Raw genomic sequence first — 11329 nt, 5'->3', positions numbered from 1 at the left:
TCAGATTTAATGTGATTTCTAAACAGAGAAAATCTCAGCTTTGTGTTTTGTGTTCGCATTAGACCTGATATAACAAAGAAAAGAAAGAAAGAAAGAAAAGATTTTTTTCTCATCAAAGTTTATAAATCAAGTGTACAGTTAGCTTTGATTTAGAAGCAGCGCAGTATGAAAGAGATGTTTCACAGAACATTTACCAGAGACAGACGCTGACTAATATGCTACAGTTCATCTTTATTCTTTTCTAGTTGTGTTAGTGTTGCCATAACTCTGCGTAGGTTCTCTTCATTGTGATTGATTTCTGCAGCTGTTGTCTCAAAGTACTTATTCATGTACTCCTTGCCGGCTCCCACGAAAGTCTGTAGGTCATCCATTAAATCCAGCACTGGTGTAAGCAGTGATGTAAAACGTTTCACTGACTTCAAAAGTTCGTACAAAGGATCCATGAGACGTTTAACATCATCAAGGACAGCAGGAACATAGGCTTTGTCTAAATTATTTTCAGCCTGGAGGACAAAAATAAACCAAATTAATGTAACAAAATATACAAAAGTATGTAGTGTAAAGAGTGCAAACAGACTTTTGTATGATGGGAAATTGTTTTTTGTTTTAGTTGTCATAGCAAAGCATGTTTTTCTGTTTGGAGTCTGTCAACATCCATGTCATTGACAGACTCACCTTCCTTCTTGCTGTTTCCTTTTGTAATTTTTCAACGTTTCCTTTCAGCTCCTCCTGCAAAACCAGAAAGAACGTCAACAAACATGCGTGCGAAACATGTAACTGGGACAAAATGAGCATTTTAAAAGTAAGGAGAAAAGCTTAACCAGTGATCGGACGGTCATGATTTAATGGTAAAGGTGGTTAATTAAAAGTTACATTCTTTATTAAAACAACAACAACAAAAAGAAAGTTAACAGTCAGTTTACCAGTTCGCCCTTGTTTATCAGTGAACTTGAAAGATGGAGCAGACACAGCAAAATCCTAACTAAGCCTTCGGTAGTTGTGACACCACTCATGGTCAACTGTGCCGCTGCCATCAAAGTTTCTGAAACACATGAGAAAGTATCAATAAGGATTTAAGGAAATAAAGATTTGTAAAGAAATGTACAAAGAGAACTTTCTAAGTTTAAGAGATGTTGCATGAAAATCTGCCTGCAATATGTTTTGAGTCAAAGCACCTCTTTCATTTGAATTCCAAAAAGTCACGTTCTGCTTACATGAAAATATCAGCTTCTTTTACATGAACTACTGTGACCTTGAAAGACCTTCCACAGTGAACAAAACGAAACAGAGACTATATTCAGAATATGCATGTGCGTGCATGGATTTATACTAGCTGTCTGTGTATCCTAAATGCACAGACACTGTGGGTACATCAGGGAGTGCATCTGAGATCAGATATAAGATAAGATAAGATAAGAATAACTCGTTATTGTCATTGCACATTCATATTTGGTACAATAGTACAATGGAATTGGAAACTGTCCCACATCGGCACTAAACACAACTAAACACAACACAACATGTAGTGGATTTTTAAAAAGTGAAAATAAAAAAAGGATGAATTAATAAATGACACAATGAATGTTTATTGCACATAAAACTAAAACTAAAACCTCTGGAAAAGGCTGCTGCTGCTGCCATCGCTTGTAAAAGTGGACCAAGTGCTCAGCTTGAGAAAAAGTTGAGAAAACAGAGAAATTTGGAACAATAGATTTTTAAAAATGCTGCAAATGCTTTATATACAAAGTGACTCAACCCACAGGGAACACAGTCAGATGTGAGTCGCCCTTTCACTTTTGTTTTCAACAAAGTGTTTCTGTCCAGGGTGTACCCCGCCTCTCACCCTATGATAGCTGGGATAGGCTCCAGCGCCCCCGCGACTCTGAACAGGATAAGCTGAAGCGAATGGATGGATGGATGGTGTCATGGCTACTGAACGGACCCACGCGCAGACAGTTCTTTCAACGAAACAAAAAGGGGATTTATTTACAATAGGGATCACCTTAGTGCAAAATATATGTACAGTGAGTTGGGAGGGGGTCCAGGGCTCCAGGGAGAGAAGGGGGGGGGGGGCGGAATCCACACACACGCTTCCTCTTCCACTCAGTCACCGCCACCGTTCCTCCGCACACACGCACTCCTCTTCAGCCGCACTCGCTCCAACACTCCACACACTGCCCCACTTGGACAGGTCCGGTAATTCAGTCCAGAATCTACAGACAGAAGGTCAAGGTTAGTTCCACAACATAAAACACGTGTAAGCGATTCTTCTTTGAATATGCCGCGAGCACGAACTCAGGTGGTTCGACGTTCCAGCGGTGAGCTGCTCTGTGCCACTGCCTTAAATAGCAGCTGGGGAAATCAGCCGGATCAGCCGCAGGTGGACACCATCCACAGGGGTGCGTGGGCCAAGAGTGAGAGCCCGTAATGAGCTCCACCCAGGCAGAGAGGAGGAGGAGAGACAAAAAAACCAAAACTAACAACAACAAAACCTGTAGCGAGCGTGGGCCAACCAGAGAGACACGGGGACCGTGACAGATGGTTTCTGTTTGTCTAGTCTGCTTTATAGGAATAGAAGCCCATCAGCTATTGTTATGACATACCATGACAAAACACGCTTTTCTTTCAGTTTGACACTTCATAAAACGTGTCATAAGTGGATTGTGAATTATGTTATATATTTTTATTAGTGTTTAAGAAGTGTCCTGATTTCGTATTTGAGGTAAGAGACAAACGACTGGAGGTCCATTGTGCGTCAAAACAATGATTTTATTAAAGCACACACGTGTGTGGGAAAGATGAGCTCTGCAAAACATCAGCCTCGATCTCCCCAGAACAGTAAACGAGCAGTCATATATATAACATAGTCGATGACAAGCATCATGCGTCAAAGCAGATAAGAAACATGCATCAGTTCCAGTAATTCCGACCTTGGACATATTCTAAAAAAGAACAGTTCCTTCCTCTGTTCCTCCGCCACCGCCAGATGCTTCCTGTTATTTCACTTACTGCACTTCACTTATTTGTGGAACTAAACTGTCACGTATGCAGGTAAAACAACTTTGCAGTTTCGAGCAAAACAAGTCTATATACTGTGTATGTGTGTTCAGGCAGACTATGTGTCTTGACCTCAGTGCATGACCTCACTCGACAAACAAAGACATCTTAGAAGTATACTTCCTGACTCCGTTCGAGTCATCTGTTACTAGGCAAACTCCAATGCAGCAGGCTGCTGAACACACACAGGCCTCTATTCTGTTTACAGGTTATATGTAGTGTATTGTATTGTAAGCATGTATGCAATTCTTTCATGGCTCCAGGTCACCTTAACTTCCTATTGATCGGCCAGACGTCGCGCTGACCGAAGCTTCAGACCATTAATTAACTTGACCGAGCTTCAACTCTTTAATTAGCACAAAATGCAATATGGATAACATGGTTACAGTTGCACCTGCAATGAAAGATTATTATGTAATTATGCTCACACCTGAAATACAAACTTTAATGTAACATCAACAGTTTCAATAAATGCTCTAATGAAATGATAATGATAAATGATACGTAATGCAACAGTAATGATAATGTTATGAATAGTAACAGTAAAATAATATTCTAATCTCTACACTCCTCCTCTTTGGCAGAAGAGGTTTGTTTTCTTTTGGTACAGTATGACTCTCAACTTGCTATACTAGTTACATACTTGTAATTCTTTCAGTTTAAGGGAAGAAAGAAAATAATATATACTAGGCTTTTATAAAGCATGTCTGCTATATTCAAATGATAGAAGATTCTTTTAAAAAGTACACACAGAGCAGTTAGTGTGATATGATTTATTTTAACTTTATTTATTTAGGGCCAGCCCTCATTGTTGTTGTTGAGAATTCAAGTTAAATAGAATGTGTCCTTATAGTATGTCCAATAAATCTCTACTGAATTAATCCTAGAATAAAATCTAGAATCAAGCACACAAACAGATGATTCTCTGAGCGTTCAAGACAATCTTTCACACATTCTTCTTCATCTAGTTGCTCTGATGTGAGACTTTGTGAAAAAAGACTTGCTGGACTGTTTGTGTGGCTCGTTGGTCTAGGGGTATGATTCTCACTTTGGGTGTGAGAGGTCCCGGGTTCAAATCCTGGACGAGCCCACGTGTTGTCTATAGAGCCTCTCAGCTGCCACATGCTGTTTAGGCTCCATTTGAAAGAATCTCTGCAGCTGCACACATGTTCCCATAGTCCCTCATACAGGGACAGCTAACAGATCTGATATGAAGGATGTTGTTGGCCTTGTTCTTATTGTTTACCATTTAAATTCTCCAAAAAGTTTTTCTAAGGTAATTATTTGTTATTCAAGATAACACAGAGTTTTATTTTAGATTAAATAAGAGAATTCAATTCAAACTTGTACACAGAACTACTACAATACACAGTTATGTATCATATATTATAAATGTGTAACTCTCTCACACGACTTTAACAATATGCATGTGGAAGAACGCACATCAGTTTTACTGATACACAAAAGGGCCAAAAATAAACATCAGTAAACATTAGTACTTCAGTACCACGAAGGAATCTCTTTCAGTGCATTATGCACACATGTAACTTATGTACCAAGTGAAATAAAATATTACAGATGAAAATTATGTGATGATTTTAACTGCAAAATTCAGATTTTAGGGTCAAAATGTGACTTAATTTGTGGTGTAAGGTTTCTGGTTATGAAGCTTGACGCTGTCATGCTCATCTGTATGACTATATGCTCATGCCACTGTGTTGATTGCAGGTGGGTGCATGCTCCATGTTGCAGGGTTTTTCTTCAGGTACTCTTTTTTTGTCCGCCATGATCTAAACACATGCACCTCATTGGAAGCTCTAAATAACCCACCTAAATTGGTTCTTAATTTAAAATTAAAAGTGATCATCTGAAAATTAGACGAAAGCTTATTTGTGACAATCTAAGAAACATGTAATTGAAGCTGCTCCTCTTTGCTGTGGGCAGGTTTGAGAGCAGCCACCTGGGCTTCGCTGGAGGGCAGCAGGAGCAGCCTCAGCACCTCACTCCTCCTCCGCCTGCAAGCACACCTCTGCTGTGACCTGGAAAATGCCTAAGGAAGCTTTTCCCTTTTCACTTTGGGTGTAAGCGGTCCTGGGTTCAAATCCCTGATGAGCCTGTTTGGTTTTTGGGGCTTTGCTGTTGAACTGTTCATGCAAGTCCTGGGAAACTGTAATTTGCTATTTTCAGATGTCATAAAAACTCCCTCAAAAGCCTTCAGCTGATCCAAAATGCTGGAGCGAGAGTACTGGCAGGGCCTAGAAAGAGAGAGCATAACGTTCAAGACTGAAGATTTTTTATTTGTCACATGCATAGTCATTAAATTACAAAACAAACAGTGAAATGTCTCCTGAACTGCTCCTTTGACTGTACAAAAAAAGACATTACATACAATAAGTAAATAGATTTTAAAAGTCTGGAAATTTTAAATCAAAAATCTGAAAATGTACTTTGTGCAAATGGAGTGTTAAAGTGTCTTGTGCCATATTAGCACAGCAACGTATTGACAGAGCTGTGCAAGTAAACAAGTGACCAGAGTAATATAAACAGAGTAATTCAACTGAGTGACCAGAGAAGTGTAAACAGTAATGCGACCAGGGTAGTGTGAACAGATTGATATAAGGTCCTGTTTCAGTCACTTATTGATGCTATGAGGGGAGTGGGGGCGTGTTCTGGTTTAGGACTCGTACGGCCTGAGGAGAGAAGCTCCTCCTCGAGTGTCTGTTTTGGCCCCGATGGTGTGGAACCTTCTGCCTGATTGCAGAAGTCGAAACATTTTGTTACTGGGATGGGACCAGTCCTTTAATATCTGAGATGCTCTGGACCAACATCTCCTGGTGTAAATGTCCTGTAGGGAAGTTATATTTGTGGATCATACTGTATTTGCATTTGTAACGCAGCAGCGTTCTGACGCACGGATCACTCTGGTTCTCAATCCTGGACACAGTTATTCCCACACCAGGAAGTGATGTTCTGTGTGAGGATGCTCTCCACAGCGCCTGAATAGAAAGTTCTGAGGACCACTGGAAAAACCTGCTAACTTCCTGAGTTGTCGGAGACGGTACAGGCGCTTGCCTAGCCTTTTTGGACTGGACGTGAATGTGAGCAGACCATTTCAGGAATGAGGAGATGTGAACACCGAGAAAGACAATGAAGCAGAAACTGCTAAGAGTGGGATTCAAACCCACACCTCCAGGGGAGAGTGAGCACTAAACACAGCACCTTAGACCACTCAGCCATCCTGAAACAGATCGAGCTGAACTGATTTTCTGATAAATCCAGAATCCAGTTTAAAATCCTTCCCTTCACATAAAAAGTCTTGAATGAACCTTTGGTCTAACTGCTCTTCACACCTGACTGGTAACAAGATGGCGCTGCTGTGTGTGGTTGCTCGTCTGTCACTCTGAAGTTTGTTTCTATTATTTCTGACCTGTGTCATTCACCAAACAAAGTCTCTGCTGAGGTATAATCGCCAGACATGATGATCACCTTTTATTGAAAAGGTCGGCACCACCAGGCCTCTTATCACAGCTCCTGACTCTGACCCCTCTGTCTCTGTGTTACTGTCTTGATTAAGGAATACACCTGTTTACTCGGGGATGTGCCAACTTGCACCACGGTGCTAGAGCATGATATTGATGTCCAGGGAGCTAAACCTATTAAGCAGCATCCTTATCGAGCCAGCCCCCATAAGCGCTTGCTCATGAAACAGGAGGCTGACTATCTGCTGCAACATGGCTTAGCGAAGCCCAGTCAAAGCCCCTGGAGCTCGCCTTGTATAGTGGAATCTAAGCCAGATGGCTCGCCCCGTTTTATTACAGACTTCCGGAAGGTGAACTCTGTGACTGTGGCTGACTCACATCCTCTCCCAAGAGTTGAGGATTGTGTGGACAGTATTGGACTGCTCAGTATGTCACTAAATTAGATCTTCTTAATGGTTACTGGCAGGTCCCTTTAACTGAACGTGCCTCTAACATCTCTGCCTTTGTTACACCTGATGATTTTCTACAATACGCAGTCATGGCTTTCAGCATGTGTAACGCTCCTGCCACCTTCCAGAGGCTGGTAAATAAAGTCCTCCGTGGCCTGTCCAACTGCAGTGCCTACGTAGATGATCTAGTAATTTATACTGAAACATGGCAAGATCATTTGGAAACGTTACAGCAGGTATTTCACCGTTTGGCTCAAGCTACTCTGACTCTCAACTTAGCTAAGTGTGAGTTTGCCAAAGCTATAGTGATGTACTTAGGCAGGGAGGTGGGACGTGGACAGGTCCGGCCCATAGATGCCAAAGTGGCAGTGATTAAAGAGTTTCCCACACCTACCACCAGGCGTGAGTTGAGTAGGTTTCTAGGGATGGTGGGCTACTACAGAAACCTTTGTAAAAATTTCTCCTCAGTAGTCAAGCCATTGACTGACCTACTCAGCCCAAAAGTTGAGTTTATATGGTCAAGTGAGTGTCAAGATGCTTTTGAGAGTGCGAAAGCCCTCCTCTGCCACACTCCTGTGTTAGCTGCACCTGATTTGACACGACCATTCAAACTGGAGGTTGATGCCAGTGCTGTCGGGGCTGGGGCAGTGCTGTTGCAAGAAGACTTGCAGGGTTTGAACCACCCCGTTTGTTACTTTTCCCGCAAGTTCAATAAAAATCAGTTAAACTACTCCACCATTGAAAAGGAGACCCTGACTTTGTTGTTGGCTCTTCAGCACTTTCACGTATACCTGGGGTCCAGCATGTTACCTCTTGTTGTGTACACCGACCACAACCCACTTGTGTTCCTTACTCGCATGTTTAATCATAACCAGCGCCTTATGCGCTGGGCTCTGTTGTTGCAGGAATACAACTTAAGTATTCACCATAAGAAGGGGTCTGAAAATGTTTTAGCTGATGGTCTGTCCCGCTTGTAAACATGTTTTGCTGTGTTTGTTCTTTGTTTTTGTTCACACTCTTTAATGTCTGCTTCTGCCCAACATAGGTGGTACTTTAAGGGGAGGGGTGGCCCCGCCTTCCTCTATGGAAATCAAAGTGTTCCAGGACTCACGGGGGATTGGCTGGCCCGGACCTATGCCCGCCCCACCTTCATTCAGGTCAGAGCGTGCCAGACCACTCACACCATTGGCTGCTGAGGGAGCCTTGAGTACGACAGACCAATGACACAGCTGCCTGCAATCACCTGAGAAGATAAAAGGCTGAGGATTCTTCATTCGTGGAGGGACTTGTTGATTTGAACAGACTGTGGAGACGGTCCCTCCTGCCTTTGCACTGCTGCCATTTGAGCCTTTGTTTTGAGTTGCCTCCTGTGAGATGTTTAGATGAGTAGTGTTCTACTGGTGTTATTGGTGTTACTGGAGTTGTTATGTTTGTTTAAAATCACTCTATTGCCTAGTGAGTTGTTTCACTAACGGTTTTCAGTTGTGTTAATAAACCTTATGTTTTTCTTTTTATCTAACCCCCTAGTCTCTGGGCTCGTTTATGTTACGTCCGCTGAGCCGGGTCGTAACACAGAGCATAAACTAACACGTCACTTGGAGATAACTGTAGATTTTTCCTTCATGGTTTCAAATGTAAGCTGGCTGATTTGGTTCATTTTTGTTTTTTTGTTTTAAACTGAGCAAACCTGGTCTTCTCCTGAGGACTGCTGCAGGTATCATGCGAGCATGTTAATTTATTAAAAAACCAACAGCAAAAACCCCCAAAATAGAATGAAACTCATTTCAGGAGACAAATAGCACTGATAGAGACATTTTTTTTGTACAGATGACGGGCAAACGGAAAGTTTCTAAAGAGTCGTGCACACACAAGTAGACTACTACAACATGCTACTTAGTTAGGAGAGTTTGGGAATGACAACTAAGCGGAACAAGATTAGACCCAAACATTGTCATCGAAACAAAAACACAAAAAGCTGAGGGGAGGGAATAGAGAGGAGGAAAGCTGAGCTGGCAGCGGGGTTGCTGGAGGAAGGCTGCGCCGCCTCGCCAGCTTAGATCTGCAGGGAGATTTTTACGTTGTGAGAAGAAGGGAATGTTTTTGAAGGGTGCAGAAGCTGCACGTTTGACTGTGGTGTGAGAGGAGCGTGTGTGTCTGTGTGTGTGTACCTTATCGTTCCTGCTAGCAGAGGATTAAAAGCGTACAGCCAGTCGTTCATGTCGTTCTCGTTGTTGGCCTGCAGGAGGATGCCTCCATGTTTTGTGCACACTGCAAATGTGTTGGGCGTCTGAAAAGAAAACATCACATTATATTCATGTTCATTCAAATGATAAATCCCAGTCCATTTGCCATTTCATCAATCAACGTGCACCAAAACAATTTGAATGAATTCTCATTAAAAGACAAACGTGTTACATCCAGCCTTTCTCTATCCTGCCTCAAACCTTAAGCATGGCCTGCTGGTCTTCGCTGTATTCCACCTGTGCTGTGGAGAGGTTGAGGACGCCTCGCTCCACGGGGTCCTGGTCGCTGTTGTAGATGAAGTCGTAGGGCCGGCGAACAACCACAAAATGCTTCCCCCATGAGTTAGAGCGAGGCTCCACGAAGCTTAGAAAACCCTTCTTGGACACAACAGATCTGAAAAGAAGAGATTTTATTCATTTATTTATTTTTTAAGAGAGCGCTTGTTTTTCTGAGGAAGAAGCAGAGTTGGTTTGTTTCCAGCTGAAATCATCCAGGCTCAGGAATTTGAATCGATCCACATCATTTCTGCTTGAACTAGAGAACATGAGTGTCGACTTACATTTGGTCTGTGAGACACATGTCATAGTGACAGTATTTGGGTTAATATGGCATTACTCACCCTGGTCGCATTTCTTCAATATCAGGCACCAAGTTCAGGAACTCGTTCTTTTGCAGCCCGCGCAAGGTAGGAGGTCTCCAGAGTGGGAACCATCGGGAAGTTTTCACAGTCTGAGCAGGAGGGACTGGAGGCACGTGATCTGTTCTCAGGGGTCCTTTAACACAAATCACACCAAGTTAGAATCAAATAGATAACCTGTCAATAACCGTTTGCAGATCGAGGTCAATGTTCCTAAAAATATGTTTACTTCTGGCCCATGGAGCCACAGCGGGAGTCCGACAGAGAGGGGCAGGTAGAGGAAGGGGTGAGGGTGGCACTGCTGAAGCTCGTCACGGATGGATCACGTCCGATCGGTGAGATGAGAGAAAGCTGAAGTGAAACAACAGCAGGATGAGGTAGACGTCAATATAGGAACTCCCTGATGTGACACAGAAAGGCTATTTTTTTATTTCTTTGTATTATTTCTCACCTTGCAGTCACTGATGCTGTTCACCAGCTGCTTGTATTCAGTATTGAAGGTGTGTGTCAGAAGGCGCAGGCACTACAACACAACAGGAACAAGACCGATCAGCTCCGAGCAGAGAAGGAAGAAGGCAGCAACAAGAACGCCCACTAAGCCCACGTTTTTCTCACCTTGGTGGCCAGCTCCTTCTCACGCTTTCAAAGGTGGTGCTGGAGATCTGCGAGGAGACGGAGGTGGATGTGGACAGAGTGCCGGAGCTCACGCTGGGGGACAGAGACTCACTCAGGGACTTGGTGGTGGGAGCTGTTCCCACGGGAGCCGCCTCTCCCAGAAGGTGACGGGTCTTTTCCACCTGGACGAAAGATGGGGGCGAATGTGAGGTGGGGAGAAGAGGGGAGGTTAGTCATGTAAAGTCTGTACTCTAAGAAAAAACTTTTTAGAATAGCACTTTGGTCTTTGAGCTGAAAAGTCATTTTTCCCTCTACGATATTAAACAGATTTATTTCTTTATGAATCTTTTAAGGCCCCACCTCCTGCAGCTGCTCCATCTTCTCCAGCTCCCACTGGTGCTCTAGGATGAGGCTATCTCCTCTGGGCCTCCAGCCGGCCAGGTTCTCCTCTCCACGCACATAAGCCACTGATGTGTCCAGGACCTTCCTCCTCCTCCTCTGCATCCCTGCTCAGGACATGAGCCCTCATTAGGATGAAGCTCTCCACAGAATTATGATAAAACAGCTGCCGTTCTTTAAACATGTTTCATGGCCGCTCACCTGGGCTTCCAGTGTCAGACATCTTACACAAGCTCAGCTCGTAGATCCCAGTCACTCGGTTGCTATAATGAAGCAGAAGTTTTGAACAAGGAAACTTTGTAACGAAATGCCAACGACCGCCTGTCTGTTTTCAGGGCTGTATTTGAAGCCATGCTCCAATCAGGCAAAGTTTTAAGTGTTGCACATTTCGATGGGTTTCTTTCAGCTGACATAGTTTCCATTTGGGTCATGTGGTGTTAGATACCCCA

General features: G+C 43.2%; 1 protein-coding gene, 1 long non-coding RNA gene and 1 other non-coding gene across 4 annotated transcripts; 1 reads left to right on the top strand and 2 right to left on the bottom strand.

Annotated features, from left to right (window-relative positions):
* On the bottom strand, positions 1-2051 carry LOC143420475 (uncharacterized). Of its 2 annotated transcripts, none has more exons than XR_013100304.1 (3): positions 1844-2051; positions 676-1042; positions 1-503 (listed from the first exon to the last, which is right to left on the bottom strand). It is a non-coding gene; the product is annotated as an uncharacterized LOC143420475 (long non-coding RNA). The 2 variants fall into 2 exon arrangements; XR_013100305.1 differs by lacking the exon at positions 1844-2051 and having other exon boundaries at positions 676-729; positions 924-1492.
* Positions 2052-2623: 572 nt separating this feature from the next.
* LOC143420232 (kinesin-like protein KIF1B) lies at positions 2624-10167 on the bottom strand. The gene is made up of 5 exons (XM_076887974.1): positions 10096-10167; positions 9849-10002; positions 9430-9622; positions 9154-9272; positions 2624-5312 (listed from the first exon to the last, which is right to left on the bottom strand). Exons 2-5 carry the CDS (start codon positions 9857-9859, stop codon positions 5108-5110), a joined length of 528 nt encoding a protein of 175 aa, XP_076744089.1. The 5' UTR covers positions 9860-10002; positions 10096-10167; the 3' UTR covers positions 2624-5107.
* Positions 4076-4147, top strand: trnap-ugg (transfer RNA proline (anticodon UGG)). Its single transcript has one exon. It is a non-coding gene; the product is annotated as a tRNA-Pro (tRNA).
* Positions 10168-11329: the final 1162 nt, after the last annotated feature.

The sequence above is a fragment of the Maylandia zebra genome, linkage group LG9 (genome assembly GCF_041146795.1).
Source record: "Maylandia zebra isolate NMK-2024a linkage group LG9, Mzebra_GT3a, whole genome shotgun sequence".
NCBI classification, from domain to species: Eukaryota; Metazoa; Chordata; class Actinopteri; order Cichliformes; family Cichlidae; genus Maylandia; species Maylandia zebra.
Note: the sequence above shows the minus strand (reverse complement) of the source record. Positions and strands in the feature narration are given on the sequence as shown.

Excerpts from the sequence above, each read along its gene's own strand:
- LOC143420232 (XM_076887974.1), bottom strand. Across the intron at positions 9,273-9,429 it reads ACCAGCAGGCCATGCTTAAG|ACGCCCAACACATTTGCAGT; the intron begins GTTTGAGGCAGG and ends TTTTCTTTTCAG. Across the intron at positions 5,313-9,153 it reads CTGCTAGCAGGAACGATAAG|GCCCTGCCAGTACTCTCGCT; the intron begins GTACACACACAC and ends CTCTCTTTCTAG.